Source organism: Sus scrofa, chromosome 14, assembly GCF_000003025.6.
Source record: "Sus scrofa isolate TJ Tabasco breed Duroc chromosome 14, Sscrofa11.1, whole genome shotgun sequence".
Lineage (NCBI taxonomy): Eukaryota > Metazoa > Chordata > Mammalia > Artiodactyla > Suidae > Sus > Sus scrofa.
In genome coordinates this window covers 14,943,255-14,968,554 of record NC_010456.5, presented here as the reverse complement: position 1 = coordinate 14,968,554, position 25,300 = coordinate 14,943,255, and the positions used below count along the sequence as shown (strand labels likewise).

Here is a 25,300-nt window from a genome sequence, read left to right as displayed (position 1 = left end):
TTAAGAAATATTTACTGAATAGCTAAGGCCACTGAAACTTAACATTAAATCCCAAGGTTTTCACCATGTCAGCTATCACAAAACTCTAGCTTATGAGGTAAGTTGTCTTTCCCCCAGAATCTGAGTACAAATAGCTCACCTCTCTCTTACTTCTAAGTGAAAACTGGACTTGCCCCCTCTGCATTCCAGCCCTCACCCCTCTGCCAAGCAAGGCCTCTCCTTACATCCAACAGGCAGGTACCCTTCCCACTGGCCACCTCTCCTGCCCTGCAGGTTCTGTACCACTGGCCTCTTCTCCTACCCTCGTTCACCCCACCTCGTTCATCCCTTTTCTTCCTCCCTGTAGGACGGACGTGAAGCTCTCTGTTGAGAGCCTCCCACCAGGATGAATGGTACCTGGGAGAGGGGCAGACTACTGGGTTAGCTGCCCTTGTTCCCACTTCCCCATTTCTCCCACGTGGAACCCGATCCATGCCTTTCTGACAGTGCCGACATCAGCCTTTACAACTCAACTTCAGGTGCAGACCCAAGTCTGAGAAATATGGTGGTGAAGGACAGAGTAGGCTGGAGGATTATTTTCCCATGTTTTGCTCTACAAACTTTTGTATTGCCAGAATCTTTTGACATATTTTTAGTTTTTTTTCCTTTTTAAGGCTGCACCACAGGCATGTGGAAGTTCCCAGGCTAGGAGTCACATGGGAGCCACAGCAATGAGGGATCCGAGCTGCATCTGGGACCTACACCACAGCGCAGGGCAGTGCTGGATCCTTAACCCAATGAGCGAGGCCAGGGATCAACCCTGAGTCCTCACAGAGGCTACATTGGGTTCTTAACCAACTGAGCCACAACAGGAACTCCTTAAATGATCTTTCAAAATATAAATAATAAAATAAGGATTCTCCTTTGCCCACTGTCTTCTACCATTCTTCCCCTGACCACCTTCAACTGTGGGTTAATCCGGCAACCCTCGGTTTCATTTTTGGACTGAAGCTCCTGGAAACTGCTGGACAAAGGCAGGCAATGGAGCGACTGCTCTGGATCTTCAGTGAGGCACTCCAACCTTCTCCAAACCCCAAGGTGGCTTGAACATCCCCTAATAGCTGTTAGAAACTTCCCCACTCCCACTCTTCGCATCCAGAGACCTCACCTCCAGTGATTTTCTCTGGGTCTGTTTTTCTTTCCCCACCAGGGGCCAGGCAGCTCTAAGTGCTGGCGCTGGCATCTCTCCCCGCTGGCGTCCCCTCACCTGATCAGGGTCCTCACACGACATCCATCCTTGCATCGGCAATTAGCCTCCCCGGCCTCCTTCCTCATTTCCTTCTGGGTCAATGTTCCCGAAAAGTAGGTCACCCTCGTCACCCTCCTCCTGCCTCCCATCCAGCCCTCGATCCCTGCAGACTGGCTGCCAAATTCTAAGGCTTCTCTTTTCTCCATCGTATGGACCACTGGCTGCTTCTTGACCTGTTTCATTTCATCACCCATTGGCTTCTCTGGCCCTTGGACGAAAGACCTTCTCTAAGGTTTCCCTGTGATCTCCATCCTTCATGCCACAGGACTGTCCTAGTTCACCTTCTCAAACTGACCCTCAGCTCTGAGGCAAGCTCCCAAACCCAGGTCTGCAAGGCTGCAAGTGCACCTGCAGGGAGCCAGGCACACGTCCTAGCTGTGCCACCCCCGGCAAGCGGAGCACGCTGGGTCTGACTGTCTCCCCAGGGAACCTGCTCAGCTCCCTGCTATTCCGTCACAATGGTGAGGTGGGGGTGGCTTCCTCTAGCTCTGAGGTGCCCCTCTCCCCTCCCTGGTGTCCTCATCCAGTCAGCTGACGCTTATGGAGCCCGTCACCCCTCGACCCTCCCATTTCTCCTTCTTTCCACGCCCATTGCCGTTTCTGGTCCTGTCACCTCTTTTCTCAACAACTGCAACAGCATTTTCCCTCTTCTTCCCCACCATTTGCCATGGGTGTCCATGCACATTGCCCAAGCCACCCCCTCCTGTTCTCCAGACCCTGGCAGGTGCCAACCTGTCTGGGTACCAACGTGGCCCCCAGCTAGTGCCTGGCACAAGGTGCCTTCCCCCCCGTGGACATCTCTTGCTGACAAGAGTGGAGGGTGCATGCTTGCCCTTCTCCCTGCCCTGCTCCCTCTAAGTCCCGCTCCAAGTGGCTCCATCAGGTCAACTCAAGTCCTACTTGGCACCTTCACAAAGAGCTCAGTGATGTGTAAGAAACCTTACTGCCAAATAAACACAACGACACAAAGTAACAAAGCTTTATTTTCACACCCTGGTTTCTTCCAGGTTTTGCTAACCACAGTGACTCCCGCACTGTTAGCACAACAGCGCTCACAAATACGTTTCCTTAAGGAGGAAACAGGTAGCTTTTGTCTAGAGCCCAGTGGACACACCAGGGAGGTGGCAGCTCCCGGCACCCCCCAACCCCCATCTCCCCAGTCCTTCTCCTGGTGTCTCCATCCCACAGGAAAGGACCCAGACCCAGGCAGGAATCTGAACACTACTCTCTTGTTACCCCCCGCCCCCAGTCTCTGGATCCTCTTGGGGAACGAAGAAGGATAATTCCTTCTCCTGGTTCTCCAATGAAAAACACCAGCCAATGCTTCAAAAAGAAAATGAAGGAGTTCCCTTGGTGGCTCAGTGGTTAACAAATCTGATCAGGAACCATGAGGTTGCGGGTTCGATCCCTGGCCTCCCTCAGTGGGTTAAGGATGCAGTTGCCGTGAGCTGTGGTGTAGTTTGCAGATGCAGCTCGGATTCCGTGTTGCTGTGGCTCTGGTGTAGGCCGGCGACTATAGCTCTGATTGGACCCCTAGCCTGGGAACCTCCGTATGCCGCGGGAGCGGCCCTAGAACATGCAAAAAGACAAAAAAAAAAAAAAAAAAGAAAGAAAGAAAAAAGAAAGAAAATGAAACACTTGCAATGCTGGGCACAGCTCTGTCTTCCACTGGCTCTCATATTCACTGTCGCTCTGTCATTTGGGGAGGTTGCTCCCTTAACTGCCGTCAGGATTTGTCTCATCTTTCACAATGGTAGAGTTAGATAGGAAGAACTAACTAAAACTGGAAAAGAACAAAATCAAACCTGTGGAAACTGCCTTAGACTTGACTCCAGTGAGATGGGCACCCCTGACTCCTCTACCCAGACCCCACCCCCGCCCTCCGTCCCTTTGGCAACTCTCAGGTATCATGGTCCTCAGGGGCAAGGCTTGGTGAGGAAGGGGCCCGAGCTTCCTAGGGGGGCTGCACCTGCTCTGGCCCGGCAGCTGGCAACCTGGGCTGGCACTGGGGGCACCACCAGGTGAGCCTCTGTAAGCCCCCAGGGGGCCCCAGGGCCTCCTTCACCACCTGGTGCCCAGCGGGACACCGATCCTTCTGGTAGATCTGAGTATGCTGCTGTCTGCCCTGGAACTTGCCCTCAAGCCAGCCTGCACTGAAGGCCACCACGTGGTCCACAAGAGCCTCGAGGCGCAGAGCACCCAAGAGTGAGCCAGGGGTCAGGGGGTGGATCCCAGCTCTGAACAGGGCCTCGTTCTTAATGATGTTCCCTGGAAGCAGAGGAGGGACAAGGGGAGGAAACAGAACACGTTCATGAGGAAGCCTGTCAGGAGACCACGTGCCCGGGCTGTGGATCCCAGCCTCAAGCCTCCCAGCGAGGGCCTTTTCCACTAGGTTGCTCAGCAAGCTCACCCTCTGCCATGCACCATACCTAAGCCTGAGAAGTATCTCTGGTCCAACAGCGTATAGCAGACGGGCTGGTCCCGGCCCAGAGCTTCCAGGGCCTGTCCTCGATGGAACTTTTCCGACAAGATGTCAGAGGCAGGACTGACCACTGGGGAAGAGCAGCTCCATGCCATCTGGCAGTTATAGAAGGCCAGGAAGCCGCCCCCGCCGAAGTGCAGGACCAGCCTGGGGACAGACAGGAGAGGTCACACATGCACACGGTTATGACAGTATCATCCGTCACGCTGGCCCACAGCTCCACTCCACTCAGGATTAACCTGGGACAGCAAAGTTCCCAGAGGAGAACAGAGACGGCTCTGCCAGAAGGTAAAAATCGCAGGGCTAAATGGAATAACTGAAAGAAAGCAGACACATCTCCCCTTTTTTCGGATCATAACAATACATGTTCGTGGAAAGACAAGCTGGGACGTAGAGAAAAGTCTCAGAGTTTCCTAGTAGCTCATCAGGTTAAGGGCCCGGCATTGTCACTGCTGTGTCATGGGTCATTGCCGCAGTATGGGTTTGACCCCTGGCCTGGGAACTTCCGCATGCCGAGGGCATGGCCAAAAAAAAGTCTCAAGTTTGGGAGGTGTGTCTACCTGCACAAAACTGGGTTTGGGAGGAAGGAGATCAGAGGCATCTCTCCCAGTCCCAGGCAAGATGGACCAAGAAAAGACACACCCATACACCCTCCCACGGGATTCCTGAACTCCAGGGCAGCGGAGACACCCTGAGGTCCTCGCAAGCCTCCTCCGAAGGGAGATGCTCAGACCGCAGCTGGACTGTAAGATGCAGGCCTCTGCCCCAGGGGGTACCCTGTGTGAAAGTAAAGGGATACTTAGGAGGAAGAGGACTTGGAAATACACCTATACACAGTATCTGAGGAAAAACTCAAGGAAAAATACATTCCAGCAGAAGTGAAATCAGCAAGGATCTCAAGATGGGGGGAGGTGGGAAGGATGGACGTTAACATTTATTGTGAGATCTGAGTGTCCGGTGGTCACAGTGCACCTGAGACCCGTGATCCAGCTGTGAGGAAAGAACTCTCCACATGAAAGGCATCTGTTTCAGTGTGTTTTTAATACTGATTCATTTAATTACCTATATCTAACAATTTAACAATCTGGAACTAAAATTTTAAACTATTTTAGCAAACATAGGCAATAAGATGGAAATGGCAGAAAAACACAGAAGCAGAAATATTTCAAAGATCTCATCTTGGGGTGGGTAGGAAAGGAGAGTGAGCAAAACACCAATGTTAATAATAAGGGAAAAGATTATTAATTTAATGTTATTAAAAATTTGAGTTATTAACTCAGGAATAAAAAGCAGGTGTTGTTTAAAGATAAGATTATTGCCAACAGAATGAAGATGAATAGCAGTACTTCCAAATCAACAGGGATTTAAAAAAAAAAAGAGGGAGTTCCCGTTGTGGCTCAGTGGGTTAAGAACTTGACTTATCTGTGAGGATGCAGGTTCAGTCCCCGGCCCCGCTCAGTGGGTTAAAGATCCAGCATTGCCATGAGCTGTGGTATAGGTCACAGACCCAGCTTGGATCCCCAGTTGCTGTGGCTGTGGCATAGGCTGGCAGCTGCAGCTCTGATTCAACCCCTAGCTTGGGATCTTCCATAAGCTGCAGATGAGGCCCTAAAAAGAAAAAAAGAAAAAAAAAAAAAAAGGAAGGGGAGTTCCTGTCGTGGCACAGCAGAAACGAACCCGACTAGGACCATGAGGTTTTGGGTTCCATCCCTGGCCTTGCTCAGTGGGTTAAGGATTTGGTGTTGCCATGAGCTGTGGTGTAGGTCACAGATGTGGCTTGGATCTGATGTTGATGTGGCTTGGATCTGATGTTGCTGTGGCTATGGTACAGGCCGGCAGTTGTAGCTCCAATTGGACCCCTAGCCTGGGAACCTCCATATGCTGCAGGGGCAGCCCTAAAACCAAAAAAACAAAAAAAACAAAAAAAGGAAGAAAAGAAACTTGATAAACTCAAGAAAAAAGAACACAAGGGACAATAAAATGGCAAATGGCAAAGAAAATCCAAATGCCAGTTCCCCTGTTTCAAAAGAAATAGTTTCATTTGAGTTTAAAGAGACACAAAAGCCTGCTTTTTGCAGTTTATAAGAAACATACCTAAAATAAGTGAGAAAAAAAAAGAAAAAAAAAAAACAACAAAAAACCAGACCTACAATTAAGGGGGAAAAGGACCAGGCCAGCCAACATGGTGTGGTACCATCAACACCAAGAGAAGCAGAGTTAGGGCTACAGGCAGAGAGAGGAGCCAGGATTGCTTAATGATGAAGCTGCAAAGAACACATGAGAGTCAAGACCCCGATGCCTGGGACCCAGGGCAGCAAAACACAAACCCCAAAAACCTGGAATGATGAGGAGAAATTCTTTAAAACCACAGTCACCCTGGGGGACTTCGGTGTTCCTCTAAGTTTGGTGTATTAAATTAACAAAAAACAAGCAAGAAGTGAGAAAATGTGAACTAGCAAAACAATAACCTCTTCTTCACATTTACAGAATGTTTTACTTTTTTTTTTTTTTTTTTTTTTGTCTTTTTGCCATTTCTTGGTCCACTCCTGCGGCATATGGAGGTTACCAGGCTAGGAGTTGAATCAGAGCTGTAGCTGCCAGCCTGTGCCAGAGCCACAGCAACGCGGGATCTGAGACGCGTCTGCGACCTACACCACAGCTCACGGCAACATCGGATCCTTAACCCACTGAGAAAGGCCAGGGATCGAACCTGCAACCTCATGGTTCCTAGTCATATTTGTTAACCACTGCGCCATGATGGGAACTCCTACTTTTTTATTTGATCTTTTTCAGAATGGTTTACTTTTTCTTTGTTTTTTTGTTGGTGGTGGTGGTTTTTTTTTGTTTGTTTACTTTTTCTTTGTTTTTTTGTTGGTGGTGGTGGTTTTTTGTTTGTTTGTTTGTTTTGTTTTTTGTTTTTGCCGCACCTGTGGCATGTGGTTCCCGGGCCAGGGATCAAACTTGACCCATAGTTAGAACCAAAGCCACAGTACTGACAGTGCTAATCCTTAGCCTGCTGAGCCACAAGGGAACTCCAGAATGGTTTATTACTTACTTATTTATTTTGTTTGTTTTTTGCTTTTTAGAGCCACACCTACGGCATATGGAAGTTCCCAGGCTAGGGGTTGAATCGGAGTTGCAGCTGTGGGCCTACACCATAGTCACAGCAATGCAGGATCTGGGCCGTGTCTGCAACCTACACCATGGCTCATGGCAATTCGGGATCCCTAACCAACTGAGCGAGGCAAGGGATCGAACTAGTCCTCATGGATACTAGTTGGGTTTGTTACTGCTGAGCCACAAGGGGAGCGTCTGAATGTCATCATTTATGTAGAAAAAATGTAAACCAAAGATCAACTATGCGTTTGGCTGCAAATCTTGATGCCAAAAGAAGAAAATTCACAGGCTGCCCTCCTGATCATAATCCAATAAAAAATTAAAACAAAACAAACACTCAAAGACTTGAAAAACTAGGAAATACTCTTTCATATGGATAGTACGTGAAACTATTATTTATTACTTATTTGAAAGACCAACAAAGTAGACAAAACTTGGGCAAACCTAATAAAGAAAAAAAAAGGAATGCAGGTGGGGTTAGCAAAATATACAACATGGAATGAGGGCAAAACTTGACAAGAAGAGATTTAAAAGATAAGTGCATGATGCTATGTGTTCACTCTGTGACAATAAATTTGAAAACCTGGAGACTAGCCTTGTTCGTGGAACCACTTTCCAATCCCCTGGCTGGTGACTGGGTTGGGAATCAGCCCAAGGGCCCAACTTCAGGCCAGGAGAGGTTCACGGGGTTTCAGCAGAAGCTCTCCTTGCTCATCTGAATGTCTACAAACCACCCTCTCCCTTGAGTGGATATAACGCCTGGAACTGTAACAGAGTCTCCTGCTGCTCGTCTGAGGACAAAACCAACAAGGGGGAAAGTGCAAAGACAGGAGAATCACAAGAACACCTCAGGGGTTGGGGCACTGACCCTCTGCACAGTTGAAAATTCACGCATATAACAGACAGTCAGCCCTCCGCATCCACTGTTCCGTATCCACGGTCCTGCATCCACGGATTCAACCAACCTGAGTGGATCGGGTAGCACTGTAATAATTACTACTGAAAAAGCTCCGTGTAGTTGACCCATGCAGTTCAAACCTGAGCTGTTTGAGGGTCAGCTGTACGTGAGTCAAAAAATTTCCTCACCATTTAAGCCAGTCTCAGTAATCGCCAGGCCAAAGCCTCCTATTGGCCTTATGTTACACCATAAGCAATGACTATCATTCTGATCATTAAAAAAACAATTATTTTTGTTTTTCCAAAACCTTTTTTCCAAAAATTAATAACATTTTACCTTATTGTTAACACTGGTGTTTTGCTCACTCTCCTCTCCCATAATTATATGGGAGTTCCCACTGTGATACAACAGGATCAGTGGCATCTCTGTAGCTCCAGGTTCAATTCCTGGCTTAGGACAGTGGGTTAAAGGATCTAGCGTTGCCACAGCTGCAGTGTAGGTCGCAGCCGTGGCTTGGATGTAATACCTGGCTCCGGGAACTCCACATGCCACAGGGCAGCCTAAAAAGAAAAAAAAAAAAAAAAAACCAGCAACAACAGAAAAACACAATTATGAAACTTTAAAAAACAGGAAAGTAGGATGACTTTAGGGTAGAAGGGGTCCTTCTCTAGCAAGAAGAGAAAACATAAGGGCTATCAAGAAAAACACTGACCACTGAGTACATAAAAATTAAAAATCCTAAACGCCAAAAAGCCACAAACACCATCAAAGGACATAGACAGGCTCGAAACAACACTGGCACCACACCCCACAAAGGCTAACACACAAGATCCAAGAGCCCCGAAAATTGACAAAAAAAAAACAAACGCACACACAACCCCTGGCCACCACAGGAACATTCATTCTCTCTGCCCAGCGAAGACCCCTCTGGGAATCTACACTGAGGAAATAATCCTGAATGGGGATAGAGGTCCCCGCACTATCCAACACTGATAGATTAAGATCGGAGCTAATTCTATCCCTCAATTCAGAGAGCACTTGTCAAGCCATGAAATGTTGTTAAGAAGCCTCCCACCCTCAAGGGTTGTGTTTGCTGGGAAAGTTCTCCCTGCTCTTAAGCCGCCAGGTTGTCCCCATCCTTCACTGGGTGCCAGCCCCTGGCTACTTGTCATCATGGTGGACGGAGAAGCATCTTCTCTCTTCCCAACAGCGGGCTGCTGGACACCCCCGGGAGTGTGCCCGCAGAGCGTGGCCAAGGCCTGCATGGGGCAACCCTGTAGAGCGGCAGTCACAGCCCTCAGCCTGCCCAAACATGCCTTACCTGGGAATGGGGTCCTTCCAGTCACCCTTCTTGTTGGCTTTCTTCGCTCGGGAGAACTCGTTCACCCAAACACTGCCAAACAAACCAAAGCTGACCTGCAGCCACCTCTCAGCACCTCCAGCGGGGCTGTCTCCCCCCACGCACTGGGGGGGACCATCGTCTCCACTTGGGACTACATGGGCTCCTCCCGCAGACTGTGAGGGCAAGTCAGAGACTTCCTGGTGATGCCTGGCCTCTTCCATGTGCTCTTCGTCGTGCAGAGGCTCTGACAGTGGGCTGCTACGGGGACACACGATTTCTTCATCTGGATCAAATCTCAGGAATAATTTCTTTCCATGGACCTAGAAACAAGTGAACAATCTAATGCCTTGCTATGGACTTACCTGTGTCCTCCCCAAATGCACATGGTGACAGCTACCCTCAATGTGATGGTATCTGGTGGTGGGCCTCTAGGAGGTGATGAGGTCATGAGGGTGGAGCCTTTGTGAGTGGGATTAGTGCCCTCATAAAAGAGACCCCCCGGGGGCTCTCTGGCCCCTTTCTCCACAGGGCGAGCACAGCAGAAAGTTGGCCATCTGTGAACCAGGAGGTGGGTTCATCAGACACTCACTCAGTCTGCTGGCATCTTGACCTTGGACTTCCCAGCCTCTAGAACCATGAGAAACAAATTTCTGTTGTTTATAAGCCCTCTGGTCTACGGTACTCTGTTACAGCAGCCCAAACGGACCGAGGTGGTCTTAGACACCCAGAAAGGGGGACACCGAAGAGATGTGTGTAGATGTTTATCCTAATGCAAATGTCTCCCCTGTTGCCTCTTCAACGAAGCTTTCCCAAGTGGGGTATCTGGGACTTGCCTTCTGCTTTTGCTCCAGTGGTTTGGGCACTTAGCACATGGTTTGCAAAGTGATTGGAGGCAAGTGGAAGAATTAGATCAACTAAGAAATGCCCATGTCAGCTGCAGGGTCACCCTAGAATTCCCCAGGGGAAATGCTCCCAATTTTTTCATGATTAGCTTGAAATACTGATTATCATTCTTGTATTCAATTCATAATACTTTTTCTTTGTTAGAAAGAAAATGCCTATGTGCATTTTCCCACACAAATTGAGAACAGCTAAAGTCAACACACTGCAAAATTTTGCACCTCTCACCATCCCCTTGAAATTGGATTTGATAGAAGGAATGGCCACAAGAGACCTCACAATAAAAAACTATAACAAGGAGTTCCCTGGTGGTGAAGTGGGTTAAGGATCCTGCATTATCACTGCAGTGGCTCCAGTCACTGTTAAGGCTCAGGTTCAGTCCCTGGCCTGGGAACATTCACATGCCTTGGGCATGGCCAAAAAGAAAAACAAGCAAACAGACAAAGAATATAAAAATAAAATATTTTCAATAGAAGAAAATGAAAACAGAAAATGTGTATAATGTATGTAAAAGAATGTTCCAGGAGTTCCCCCTGTGGTGCACTGGGATTGGTGGCATTTCCTCAGCGCCAAGATGCAGGTTCAATCCCCAGCCTGGCAGTAGGTTAAAGGATCCAGCGTTGCCACAGTTGCATCATAGGTCCAAACAGCACAGCTGGTCCCTGGCCTAGGAACTCCATAAGCCTCGGGGTGATAAAAAAAAAAAGTTCCAGCTGCTGTATATATATATATTTTTTAAGCTTTTGTCACTTTATTGTTATTAACCAATGAATGTTATCCAAAATTATAGATGTAGCTGTAACTTAACTGTTCAACACAAAATTATTCCAATGGTAAAAGCCTGTTGTGTGTTGTCTTTCTATAGTTTAAGTCTAAGTATGTAATGTGTATATGGCCAGATTTCAAGATAAACCTGTTCTGCATGACCCAGAACTCAGGCAGGTCAAACCAAAACATCTGGCATTAATAATGGAAATGCCTATGCTATTCCTGACCACCAAAGGTACATACTTAAAGACCTCAGTTCTGACACGATTCCAATTTGTCAATTATTATACAAATTAACAACTGCAGCAGTTAAGAACTCAACTGCAGCAGCGTGAGGTGAAGCTGCATCTCATATTCAATCCCTGGCCTGGGGAATTTCCAAATGCAGCGGGAATATACTCAGTGAAAGAAGCCAGACAGGAGTACCCATTGTGGCTCAGTGGAAACGAATCTGACGGGTATCCCCGAGGACACAGGTTCAGTCCCTGGCCTCACTCAGTGGGTTAAGGATCCAGCATTGCAGTGAGCTATGGTGTAGGTCACAGTCATGGCTTGGAACTGGCATTGCTGTGGCTGTGGCGTAAGCCAGTGGCTACAGCTCCAATTCGACCCCTAGCCTGGGAACCTCCATATGTCCCGGGTGCAGCCCTAAACAGACATAAAAAGCCAGACACACAAAGACACATATTGTATGACTCCATGTATGTGAAATGCCTACCCCCACCCCTGCAAAGTCAAATCTGTCTGATAGAAAATAGATTCTTGGTTGCTTAGGGCTGGAGATGGAAGGCTGGGGTGAAATGGGGAGTGGCTGCTAATGGGCACAAGGTTTCTTTGAGCGGGGGCGAGGGGGGATGAAGAAGATGTTCTGAAATTGATCACAGTGAGGGTTGCACAGCTCTGTGAGGATACTAAACCACTGGACTGTACACTTTAAATGGGTGAACTGTTTGTGATGTGAACTCAATGGGTTAAGGATCCGCAATGCTGGATCCTTAACCCACTGAGTGAGGCCAGGGACTAAACCTGTCTCCTTGGGGATACCAGTCAGATTTGTTTTCACTGAGCCACAACGGGAACTCAATCAAGCTGTATGTGTTTATTTATTTATTTTTAGATAGATGTGTTTTCTCACTAACTTTTTTATTTTCTTTTGCTTTTTAGGGCTGAATGTGCAGCATATGGAAGTTTCCAGGCTAGGGGTTGAATCATTGCTGCAGCTGCTGGCCTACACCACAACCACAGCTTGCCGCAACACCAGAGCCTTAACCCACTGAGGGAAGCCAGGGATCAAACCCTCATTCTCATGGAGACGAGGTCGGGTTCTTAACCTGCTAAACTACAACGGGAACTCCATATATTTTTTTTAACTGGAGGGCTGGTATAAAGTATCAGTGGGGTTTGATCTCCAGATCTTCCACCCACCCAAACGAGGACAGGACAGAAATATTAGCAGGGGACAAGGGTTCAGCATTTACCCCACGACACACACCGTTTCTGGAGCGTGTGCTCTGCCAAATGAGAGGGGAAAATGAAAAGAGAAGATGACATGGGACCAGATGTAGAGAGACTGCTGGCTGCCTCCCAATAGCCCCGTGTCCCCTCTTCCCTGATGAACAAACTTCCTGACTTATGGAGACGTCAATATACTCAGCTAAAATCTGTGTCTCCTAGCCTCCCTTACAGACGGGGCAGCCAGTGCTTGTATAGGACTGGTCCAATGTCGGGAGCCATAGGGCTGCTCCAGTAAAGAAAGCAAAGCCACAGTCGGCACCTGCATGAGGCTTGTCTGGTTAGCAGAGCTACAGACAAGCTGAAGAAAGAAGAAGGATTGCGGATGCGTGGGGCTTGTCTGGTTAGCAGAGCTACAGACAAGCTGAAGAAAGAAGAAGGATTGCAGAGCAATCCCTTGAAAGACTTCGGTTCCAGGAAAATAAAAACGATATCCCCTAAAAATATGTTAATCTATTTTTCTGTGTTTATCTTTCCTTTTCTATCTCTAGTCACAGCTTTCTTACTGCTAAAGATTTGCCCTGGGTACGTAAAACACTTGAACCAAAACAGAATGAAGTTGTTTAAACAATGTAATGGAAAAAGCCTTTGTTTTGGAGTAACAATTTATGGCACCTATTTTGTGAGAGTATATGGGGGAAACTTATGATTTCAGTCCCTTTACTTAAAAAGAAGTTTGGGGCTGGGAAAATGTTGTTTGGCCTATAAATTGCTATTTTCTATAATAGATATATTTTTAACAGTGTCACTTGTAGCTTTCATCCCTTGTGGGGGCATTTGTTAATTTTTGGGTATAATACTCCTTTCTATTGAAATTGGTGGTTTGGAACTTACGTAAATCAGTACAATAGGTTAAATGCTTAGCTTGCTGGCGCCAAATAAATCGTGGTTTTAAGAATGCCATGAGCCCAAAGCTTTCATGCGTTTTGTTAACCACATACACCTTTAGTTAAAGAATGTTAGGTATCATAGTTTATTACTTATTAAAGCTTTGTTCTTAATATAGAATAGAACAGCTACTGTTGTTGACCTTTTAAGAAAAATACAGTGTGAAACTTTAAGTTTGTAATCTTGTAGGAAAATCTGAAGTTGAAAGGAACATGTTTTAACTAACCTTATTTTTTGTATCTCGGGTGGAGGGAACAAAAGGGCTTTAAATCAAATGTTAATGTTAAATCTTACACGAAATCTGATTGTGAAATGGTATAAAAACTGATGCTTTTCATTTAATAAATTGGGTCATCTGCAGCATGCAGCTGAGGAGTTGGCTCCAATTCTTTCCGCGCCGTTTGTAGCCCATCCTCTCCTTCGGCACTCCCTGGCTGCTGGGGCTGGACCTCGGCAAGTGGCGCCCAAACAGGGACCGGAGAAGAGGTAATGTATATATGATTTCGGGGACAATTCGGCTCTCACACCAGGGTTTCTAGAGCCCCTCCACAGAGAGAAGTGGAGTCGGAAGGGTGAGTAATCCAGAATAAAGGCCTGATAATGGGGCACATAGAATCCAAAGAGCGAAAATTATTTATTGAAATCTTGCTTCATATGGTTAGTAAAAGAGGTGTAAAAGTAACTAACCAACAACTTGCAAGATTTTTACATTTTATACAGGAAACCTGCCCTTGGTTCCCAGAAGAGGGGACCGTGAATCTTAAAACATGGACAAAGGTAGGTGAAGAACTTAAAACCTATTAGTGTCTTCTCGTTCCAGAGAAGGTGACTGTTGATGCTTTTGCTCTTTGGAATATTATTCGGGATGTTTTAGATCCCCAATCTGAGGTATCTAAGTTAAGTCAGACTTTATTTTCTTCACATAAAAGGGATCCTGATGAAAGGACACCCCTTTCTCCTAAACCTAATAGCGGATCATTGGCCCCACCATTGGTAACAACAATAAGAAATGATGATGAAGATGATTGGCTGGATCCTGAGGATCAACAGAAATTAGAGGATGAGGAGGAAAGATATGAGAAAGAAAGAGAGGAAAGGGGAGATGGACCATTTAATGCATCCAACTTTGGAGCTACAGGGTATACACCCTCTTTAACAGGTATAATGGGTCTGCCCTCTGGGAAACCCCCATCTATTCTACCTCCTCCTTTAAATCACCCTCCTTATCATTCTACCTCAGAAGGTCAAAGACACCTGATAAGAAAAACTGGAAATATCAGTGATTTTATCAGACAGTGCGCTGACATTGGACCTGCATATGTGCAGGGCGTTACTATGGCAGCCACACTCAAGGGTGAAACTTATTCTCAATTTTTACAAGGAGTCGGACAGGGTCCAAAAGGGCAAAAGGAACAGATACTTGAAAATAAAGGTGCTTGTTTCTCTTGTGGTCTAACAGAACACTTTAGTAAATTCTGCCCTCAGGGTAATCAACAACCTTATGCTCCTGTGCTTCCTGGCCGTCCTGCTCCTGCAGCACCTGTTGCTCCAGTTATGCCAGGACCAAAAACTATTTGCCCTAGATATCAAAAAGGCTTTCATTGGGCACCAGGAAAGTGGAGTGGGAGAAATCCACCTACGGCTGAAAAGGTTTCATATAGACAACTCTCCAAGGAGAAAGAGAGGAAAAACATCCTGGTCCCCTAGGAGGTCTTCCTCTCCTCCAAGGGATCCTCAACTATCTCTGAGATGATGAGGTCGAGCCCCGAGAACCAACCCTCACACAGGACCACCACCGATAATCATCCCACTGTCGCCAGCTGTCAGTCCATCAAGATCTAGACCCCTCGTAGAGCCTGATCGACGCAACAATCCAGGGGTCCGACTTGGGGAGATATCAAGAAGCTGACTGCTGATGCCCAAAGCCTCGTTCTGTCTCAGGACCAGAATCCAAGCTTAAGTGTTTTTTATTTGTTGCCTTTTTATCTATTCTGTCTATTAATTCCGCTCAGGTAAGGGCTGAAAATAATAAGTCTTATTGGGCATTTTTCCCTAACCCTCCAAGCTTTCAGCCTGTGGCTTGGGATAATGAAATGATTAAAATACATACTAATCAGTTTGATTTGTTGGGGGGTCCAGGATTACCCTCTGCTCCTTTTGAAATTACAGAAGCTGTTACTGAAGGTTATAATTTTTCAGGTAGCATTCATGCTTTCCCAATATGTTTTATTTTACCATTTACTTCCTCAAAAGGGGCTTCAAATGATATTGCTGGATGTTTGCCTACTCAAATTGATGGAGCTATAACCTTTAGTCCAGTGGATAGAAAACCTAAGCCTCGTTCAGCCTATTATAAACAAGATTTCTATTCATGGACAATTATTTATCTTGGGCCTGGGAGTACCCATACATTAGATAAAGTAATTAATTACCCATTTAATGGAGCAGTAAGTTTTTACCATAAATTTTCTTATCCTAAAGGTCAATTGGGTTGTTCTATTCCACGTCAAAATGATACTTATTATTATCCAGATTTGGATAACTTGTGGGATAGAGTAAATTATGGGACAGGGTTCCCACCTTGGAATTATTGTATGTACAATACTACCGATCCAAATGTGGACCCTTATCATAATTTGAAGATATATAAGTGGAATTCTCCAAATCCAAATAAAGATTTTAGGGGATGGCTTAATAAATATAATCAATCCCTAAAGTGGACTGATGATCGCCTCCCACCTCCTCTACTGGCAAATAAATTAACAGATAATGGATGGGTAGCTCCTGTGTTAACTTATAAGGCTAATGATAAGAAGAAAGTTTATTCTCAGCCCCATCTAGGGAAAGCTATAGCAGCCCTACGTCCAGTTATATTACATAGGCCATGGAGAAGTACAACCTATATAGTTAAGTCATGTATACAGAGTCCTTATGCCTTTTTGCTTGCATATTATTATGCTGATGTTGTAATTACCGTGGAAAATGATTTATATAAAGTAAAATGTTATAATTGCACGTTAACTAATTGCTTAACAAAAGATAATGGTAATATTAAGATTATGTTGATTGTAAGACAGCCTCCTTATGTTATGATTCCAGTAAATATTACAGGTGACTGGTACGATAATCAAGGTACAAGAATATTACAGCTTTTAAATAATCAATTATTTAGACCTAAAAGGTTTGTTGCTGCACTTATATTGGGGATTACTGCACTAATTTCTGTTATAGCTTCTTTGACAGTGTCGGCTATAGCTCTTACAAAGGAAGTACATACAGCTACCTTTGCAGACCAATTGTCAAAGAATGTTACTTTAGCTTTAAACACCCAGGAAATTATTGATAGAAAATTAAATGATAAAGTGGATGCTTTGGAAGAAGCAGTTTTGGCTATAGGACAGGAATTATTAACACTTAAAATAAAATTAGCCTTGCGGTGCCATTCAGATTTTAAAGGCTATGTGTTACTCCATTACAAGTCAATCACTCTATTCATACCTGGAATAAAATCAAAAATCACCTTGAAGGAGTTTGGAATCATTCTGATCTCTCTCTGGATATTACTAAATTACATCAAGAAATTTTTGCTATGAGTGAGGGAGAAAAGGCTTTTAGTGCTCAAGATTTATCCTCTCAATTGTATTCAGGATTTAAAGGATTAGTTAACCATTCTTCCTGGTTAACATTTTTTATAATATAGGCGTCTCTTTAGCAGTCTTATTAATTGTTCTTCTTCTTCTTCCAGTCATCTTCAGACTTTTAAAAAAGTCTATTACTAAGGTTTCTACTGAACTTCATACCTTCATTCTAAAAAATAAAAAAGGGGGAGATGTCGGGAGCCATAGGGCTGCTCCAGTAAAGAAAGCAAAGCCACAGTCGGCACCTGCATGAGGCTTGTCTGGTTAGCAGAGCTACAGACAAGCTGAAGAAAGAAGAAGGATTGCGGATGCGTGGGGCTTGTCTGGTTAGCAGAGCTACAGACAAGCTGAAGAAAGAAGAAGGATTGCAGAGCAATCCCTTGAAAGACTTCGGTTCCAGGAAAATAAAAACGATATCCCCTAAAAATATGTTAATCTATTTTTCTGTGTTTATCTTTCCTTTTCTATCTCTAGTCACAGCTTTCTTACTGCTAAAGATTTGCCCTGGGTACGTAAAACACTTGAACCAAAACAGAATGAAGTTGTTTAAACAATGTAATGGAAAAAGCCTTTGTTTTGGAGTAACAATTTATGGCACCTATTTTGTGAGAGTATACAGGGGAAACTTATGATTTCAGTCCCTTTACTTAAAAAGAAGTTTGGGGCTGGGAAAATGTTGTTTGGCCTATAAATTGCTGTTTTCTATAATAGATATATTTTTAACAGTGTCACTTGTAGCTTTCATCCCTTGTGGGGGCATTTGTTAATTTTTGGGTATAATACTCCTTTCTATTGAAATTGGTGGTTTGGAACTTATGTAAATCAGTACAATAGGTTAAATGCTTAGCTTGCTGGCGCCAAATAAATCGTGGTTTTAAGAATGCCATGAGCCCAAAGCTTTCATGCGTTTTGTTAACCACATACACCTTTAGTTAAAGAATGTTAGGTATCATAGTTTATTACTTATTAAAGCTTTGTTCTTAATATAGAATAGAATAGCTACTGTTGTTGACCTTTTAAGAAAAATACAGTGTGAAACTTTAAGTTTGTAATCTTGTAGGAAAATCTGAAGTTGAAAGGAACATGTTTTAACTAACCTTATTTTTTGTATCTCGGGTGGAGGGAACAAAAGGGCTTTAAATCAAATGTTAATGTTAAATCTTACACGAAATCTGATTGTGAAATGGTATAAAAACTGATGCTTTTCATTTAATAAATTGGGTCATCTGCAGCATGCAGCTGAGGAGTTGGCTCCAATTCTTTCTGCGCCGTTTGTAGCCCATCCTCTCCTTCGGCACTCCCTGGCTGCTGGGGCTGGACCTCGGCAGTCCAATGTGGTTTCTGGAAAAGCTCTTCAAAATGGGTGAACCAAGGGAGTTCCCATTATGGTTAAGAACCTGACTAGTATTGGTGAGGATGTGGGTTCACTCCCTGGTCTTGCTCAGTGGGTTAAAGAATCCGGTGCTGCCGTGAGCTAGGGCATAGGTTGCAGACTCGGATGAGATCTGGCCTTGCTGTGGCTGTGGTGTAGGCTGGCTGCTGCAGCTCCAATTCGACCCCTAGTCTGGGAGCCTCCATATGCCGCAGGTGTGGCCATAAAAAGACAAAAAGAAAAGAAAAAAAAATGGGTGAACCAGTTTCCAGCTCTCTTCTGCCCTTTCTTCCTGCCTGGAATGCAGATATAATAATAGCTGGAATCCAGCTGCCATGTTATCATCATGAGAGTGAGGGAAGGGAGAGAAGGAGCTTGGTCCCCAGAGATTCCATGACGTTCCCACACAGCCTCAGACTGCCTCCTCTGGACTTCCCATATGGGAAGGGGAAAAAAAAAACTGACTTGTATAAGCCACTCTTCTGAGTAATTAAACACAATTCTTGATACAGAAACCGGAGCGCTAACAAGGAAGGAGTTAAGAGATATGTCAGCTAAACAGCTGGTACAGAATGGAGTCAATCTTTCTCCATCTCAGCAGTCTACCCTGCTCATTCCATCTTCATTTTTGGGTCTGTAACTGCTTCTCAAACCTGAAATGCCCTCTCTTCATTTTTTTTTTTTTTTTGGTTGCACCCACAGCATGCAGTGGGTGCAGTTCCCAGGCCATGGATCAAACCCAAGACACAGCTATAACCAGAGCCACTGCAGTGATGCTGGATCCTTAAACTGCTAGGCACAAGGGAACTCCACCTTTCTTCTCCTTTTGGTCCATCAAATTCCTGCATCCTTCAAGGTCCACCTGAAGACCCACCTCCTTCATGAAGGCTTTTCCTTCAGGCCACAGGCCCTCTTCTATGTCACAAACCTCACTGGGGCCTTAATCCCATGTTCCCCTCCCCCACTTGTTACTTAACAGCTTCCCCTGTATGGACACAGGTCTAACCTTCCAAATTCAAGTCTCAGATCCTGAGGGTAGGGACCCACAGACAGAAAGGCACAGAGACAGGAGCCCAATGATGTGGACTCACATGCCAGGCAGTTCCCCAAGGCCACTGCCTGCAGGCTTCTGGGCTCCCAACAGTAGAGCCCCCTGCCTTGGTTTACTGGGAAACCAGTCCCCAGTTCCATCTCAAGTCTCTCTTGCCTCACATTCTTCTGTCCCTTCAGCTATTTGGTAAATATTTTCTGCAAGCCAGCTCTGTGAAGGCAGAGGCTGAGATCCAGGCTTCTGGGATCCAGAGATGAAGGGACACAATCCTGCCCCCCAAAACCTTGAAGCACAGTCTAGACAAAGAAGCCAGATGCTGGAGTTCCCGCTGTGGCACAGTGGGTTAAGAACCTGATGCAGCAGCTTTGGTCACTGTAGAGGTAAGGGTTTGATCCCCAGCACGGTACTGTGGGTTAAAGGATCTGGTGTTGCAGCAGCTGCAGCTCAAATTCAATCCCTAGCCCAGGAACTTCCACATGCCACAGCTTAGACTAACTGTTCCCCCTCCCTGAGCCCCACCTCCAAATGCAGGAAACTAGAGGTATGTGTGTGTGTGTGTCCCTTAGCTCTTAGGAGCACCCAGCTAAAAAGCAGGAGAGCTCACCATTTTGTCTACAGCCAGTTACCCTAAGTCTTAGTGCTGGGCACTCAGGTGCTAGAATACAACTGATGAGGTCTCAGCCCCTGCCCTGTTTGTCTCCACTCAACAGGCAGGACAAATTGAGTAATCAGAGTCGATTACAGGAGGATGTGCAGGGTGCCCTGGAAACACAGCAGAGTCTCTCCCCCAACCTAGAGCAGGCAGGGCAGGATTCTCAAAGGATATGATAGCAAGGCGGGATCCAGAAGGAGACAGGAATTACCACGGTAACACAAGGGGAGAAAAGTGGGGTGGATTCGGGAGAAAAAGAAGGATCTGCCCACACAAGTGAGCAGACTATGTGCGGGGTTCCAGATTGTTCCACATGACTGTAAGGGAGATCCAGGGCAGGGTAAGCAGCAGGCCATAGAGAGAGGCATGACCACAAGGTGCCCTGTGAGCCCCTTGGAGAATTCTGATCTATGCTCCTGGCAAAGATGAGCTGGGCTAGAACCGCAGTCAGAAGGCTGTGCTCTTTCCTCACCTGCTTGCTGGCTCCACAGAATTAAACATGGTTCTCTAAACAAAGGTGCACATCAGAGTCAGCTGAAGTCACCAGAATCTCCAGTTCAGGCCACTGATGCTCACCTGAGGCTGAGAAACATCAGAAGAGATGCTGTGGAGTTCCCATCGTGGCGCAGTGGTTAACGAATCCGACTAGGAACCATGAGGTTGCGGGTTCAGTCCCTGCCCTTGCTCGGTGGGTTAAGGACCCGATGTTGCCGTGAGCTGTGGTGTAGGTTGCAGACGTGGCTCGGATCCCGCGTTGCTGTGGCTCTGGCGTAGGCCAGTGGCTACAGCTCCAATTCAACCCCTAGCCTGGGAACCTCCATATGCCGCGGGGAACGGCCCAAAGAAATAGCAAAAAGACAAAAAAAAAAAAAGAGAGATGCTGTGTGGAGTCTCAGCATGGTTGCCTCAGGCTGGGGGGAGTAGAGAGCATGGAAAGTCTGGAGATAAACTTAGGGGAGGATGTGACAATGGAGCCGGCCCCTCAGGGTGAGGTGCAGACAAGGAACTTACCTGGGCGTCCTGGAGCCACAGCAACTGAAGGCCAGCAGGGTTCAGCTTCTTACTGCTGCCCCCTGTCTTGACCACCTGCTGCCCCACAAAGGGGGAGACCAGATGGTGAAACCTCCTCACAGATGGCCCCTCCGGCATCCCTGCGGGCAGAGGTGGGAGAGGAAGCCACTGACTGAGCCACCGACTGAGCCGTGTTATCTCTAGCATTTCTAACATGGGCCAAGCACTGAACTTTCAAGCTGCTATTTTTTTGCCACCAACTTTAAGAGCAAATACGGCCCCAAAGGGAATGTGGTTAGAGATGGAGGTGTCAGATGAAAGCACCAACAGTGTGCCAGGAATCACACCGCACACGTCCTCAGCTTCCATCCTATGGCAGCCTGAATGGGAGCTGGCCCTTTGGACTTTAGGCCTGGGCTATGGTCCTAACTCATCTCCAGGTTTTTTCTTTCTTTTATTTCTTTCTTTTTTTTTTTTTTTTTTTTGTCTTTTTGCCATTTCCTGGGCCGCTCCAGTGGCATATGGAGGTTCCCAGGCTAGGGGTCGAATCAGAGCTGTAGACACCGGCCTATGCCAGAGCCACAGCAACGTGGGATCTGAGCCGCATCTGCAACCTACACCACAGCTCACGGCAACATCGGGTCCTTAACCCACTGAGAAAGGCCAGGGACCTGGTTCCTAGTTGGATTCCTTAACCACTGCGCCACGATGGGAACTCCATCTCCAGGTTTTTTCTATCCTCTTCCTTCTGCCTCCCCCAAACAATCATTCCAGCCCACAGATGCTGCTTTATCTCCTGCTTTCAGGAGAGAAGGATTTAAAGGCACACTGACAAAGATGTGGATCCAGCCCCACCAGGACCACCCCACTAGAGGGACTGCAGTGTCTGTGATGACAATGCAGAGCTCAGAATCACAGCAAGTGCAGTCCAAGATCATGTCTGGTCAGAACAGGGAGAGGCCACATCCAGCTTAACTATAGCAAACTATCCCTGGGAGTTCCCGTTGTGGATCAGCAGGTTAAGGACCAGAGGTTGTCTCTGTGAGGATGTAGGTTTGATCCCTGGTTTCACTCAGTGGGTTAAGGATCTGGCACTGCCCCAAGCTGCAGCATAGGCCACAGATCCGGTGAAGGCTCCAGCTGTAAAGCTCCCAGCTACAGCTCCCAATCCACCCTTGGCCTGGGAACTTCCATGTGCTGCAGGTGCAGCTGTAAAAAGAAAAAAATAGAGAAAGAAATAACTGAGAAACAGCTGGGCTTCCATTTTAATCTGATGTAAGGGTATCTGTGACTCTCATCTCTCCCCGCCCCAAATCATCCAAGTTCACTGGGAGCTCATATATGAGGCAGTCTGAGTGGTCTGCCCCTAGCTTCTAGGACAGGGAAGGCATCCCCCCACCCTTACCTATTTATCCACCTGCAAAAGACTGCAAGTTATCATGGAAACCCAAAGAACTAATCAGTTTCCTGGCATGGTGGTAGCTACCTGCATTTCATCAATTCTTGAAAGCATTTAAAAAATCTCTCAAAGGGGGGGTGCCTCTTACAATCCATGGTTTCTCATAGTTTGATTAGCAGCACATCCTATAATACATATTTTTAATTTGATGGTGCCCTAGCCTCGCTAAATGTGCTATTTCACATCTTCAAGACCCTGGAGAGACCCTACTAACCAAACTTCAGGGCTATAGGGAGATTGGCCACACTGCGGCTAAGCTGAACCTCAACCAGCAATGTGCGCTGGTCCTCTCCAACCGAGGAAGCTTCTGGAATAGTTCTGATCCTTAAAAACCTTTTGACACAAGGGCATGTTTCTTTTAGGTTTATTCATGGAGATGGAAAACTGGGCAGGGAACTGCCTCTACCGAATCCTTAAAATATCCGAACCGTAAGGGGCACAGATTCGATAAGGTCACCCCGCTACCTTCGAGCCCCTCCCCCCAGCGGTTAACCGCAAGAGGCTAATTAAGGGGCTGCCTAGCGACCGCGCTAAAAGGAGAGGAGCGGGCGTCCCCTTTTCTCAGGACATCATTCACTGTCTGGGGAGGGTCTAAAAGCATCTTCCCAGGGTGCGGGGCGGGCTGGTTGCAGAACCCGGATTGCTCAGGGGCAGAAATGCTAAAAAGTAGTTAACAGCCAAAAAGAAAGATAAATTCAGGTTTCCATAAAAGACGCTTCTAAAAGGTTCGGTAACTGAGTTTTCACGCCGGTAATAAAGTGACGAGGGTAAAGCTTGGGAAAGCCCTGCATTTCCGGCGGGGGACCCGTCACCGCCGAGGACGCGCCGCACCGCTCCCTACCCACCAGCGTAGGTAGCGCGACGCCGCGTGGGAGCTCGCAGCAGGACTCACCGGCTCCTGGGCCGTGGACCCTTGGACCCCAGCAACCGTGAGGCCTGCAGAGGACCCGGCGCCCAGCTTGAGCGCAGGCTCCGCCCCCGGGAGTGGGCACGGGGCTTTATTGGAAGGGAGCGGGGCTCCATCCGGAGGTGGGGCGTGCGTAACTCGAGGTTCCTCCCTCGGGGTGGGGCATATAGGGGCTCCGCCCCCAGGCGAGGAGGGGGCTCTGTCCTGGTGGGGACAGGGAGTGGTGGTGAGGGCGGGGCGAGGTGGGCCGTTCCTGCCCTAAGGGGGTCGCTGGATGCTGGGCAGTTGCCGAGGTTGGGGAGTGTGTCTGAGCAGACGTAGGGAAGAAACAAACCGCCCTTGGAAAGGTCATTGTCTTATACGAAGATAGACTGCTATAGAGAAAATTAAGTTAAACAAGACCACTTTGGGTGGTCAGGCAAAGGGAAGCCTTTTGGTTGGTTTTGCCGGGCCTCCAATCCTAGCGAGGTAATTGTGAAAAGGAAACAAGTTGTCAAGAAATTTTCGTAAAGTTTTTCAAGGGTGGGTTTTTTTTTTTTAATTTTATATTATTTGAATATTATTATTTAAATTTTTACCGTAAACAAATTTTGTTTTAAAAGCAATATTTGGGGAATTGCCTGGTGGCTCAGCGGTGTAAGGACCTGGCATTGTCGCTGCTGAGGCAGTTGGGGCCCTGGTTCTATTCCTAACCGGGAACTTCTGCATGTCCTGGGTGCTGCCAAAAAAAAAAAAAAAAATCGATATTAAACTTCATCGTGTTATTATGGAAATATTACAAAGCAGGGATTCTCAAACTTTAATGTGCATATGAATCACCTGGGAGTCTTTTTTGTTTGTTTTTTTGTTTTGTTTTTCTTTTTAGGGCTGCACCTACCGCATATGAAAGTTCCCTGGCCAGGGGTCAAGTTGGAGCTACAGCTGCTGGTCTCTGCCACAACCATATCTGCAACCTATACTGCAGCTTGTGGCAACGCCGGATCCTTAACCCACTGTTTGAGGCCAGGGATCGAACCTGAATCTTCATGGATACTGTGTCAGGTTCTTAACCTGCTGAGCCACAATGAGAACTCCTTAATCGTGTTTAAATGCAGATTCTGACTCTGGTGTGTAGAGGGCCCAAGATTTTCCTTTTCAACAAGCTCCCAGGAGATGCTGTGGCTGCTGGTGGTCCAGGGACACAGGTGGGACAGCAAGGACTTGGGGCACTGTACTTGGCAGTTGGTGAGCACTTAATAATTACTCTTTGAATGAGTGGTTAAATTAGATATTAGATAATGAAACCCATAAACTATAAAGTGCTATGCAAATGCATGTAGTCACCACTCTATGACAATAAAGTTGCTGAATCTGCGTGGAAAATGGCAAACTCCCAGAAGAGCAACTCGACAGAAGAGCAGCAAAGAGCATTGTTCCTGCATTGGACTATCGGGGTCCAAATCCTCCCACTCAGGAGGCAGACCTTGGGCAAGTAACTTTTCTGTACCTCAGTTTCTTCATCTATAAAATGGAATGAAAGGACCACATGACTAGGCTGTGGTGGGATTTACTGAGATGCTTCACATGAATCTCGGTGCTGGGCCTGGCATAAAGCAATAGCTCAATGTGTTTTAGTTATTATTAGTGGCCTCCCAGCCTAGGGGCAACCCCAAAGCCCACAGGAGCCTGGGCCTCCACACTATGGGGGGTCAATGCCCAGTTTTCTAAGGGGTCATGGAGTCAGTTCCTCCCTCTACCTGTGTGCCCTTGACTTCTCCAGGGTTCAAGTTATAATGCACATGAAAATCAATTCAAATTCAGCCACTCCAAAGACAGCAAGAAAGGAAGTGAAGGAGAGAAGCAATAGGATGTGGTGAGGAATCAAACTGCCAAGAGCTTGGGGTCCTGAACTACATGGAGGGGGCTTCCTGTGTCTCTAGAGGCACCTGGGGAGCACAAAGAGTGTGAGTGGGGCTCCCGGATCTATTCTAGTTGCTTCCTCATTTAGGCAGGTGACTGGATGGTAAGCCCTATTT

At 46.7% G+C, this 25,300-nt stretch overlaps 1 protein-coding gene across 1 annotated transcript; it reads right to left on the bottom strand.

The window, feature by feature from the left end:
• Positions 2,250–23,426, bottom strand: NEIL2 (nei like DNA glycosylase 2). The gene is made up of 5 exons (XM_003359058.4): positions 23,271–23,426; positions 20,920–21,059; positions 9,107–9,447; positions 3,718–3,917; positions 2,250–3,556 (listed from the first exon to the last, which is right to left on the bottom strand). The coding sequence occupies exons 2-5, from the start codon at positions 21,055–21,057 to the stop codon at positions 3,243–3,245; spliced, it is 993 nt and encodes a 330-aa protein (XP_003359106.1). The 5' UTR covers positions 21,058–21,059; positions 23,271–23,426; the 3' UTR covers positions 2,250–3,242.

What these genes read in the sequence shown, in the direction of transcription:
- NEIL2 (XM_003359058.4), bottom strand. Translation starts at nt 21,057, where the DNA reads ATGCCGGAGGGGCCATCTGTGAGGAGGTTTCACCATCTGGTCTCCCCC. An exon ending in TGTGGCTCCAGGACGCCCAG is followed by an intron (nt 9,448 to 20,919) that starts GTAAGTTCCTTG and finishes ACTTGTTTCTAG; the next exon opens with GTCCATGGAAAGAAATTATT. An exon ending in TGGAAGGACCCCATTCCCAG is followed by an intron (nt 3,918 to 9,106) that starts GTAAGGCATGTT and finishes GTCTGTCCCCAG; the next exon opens with GCTGGTCCTGCACTTCGGCG.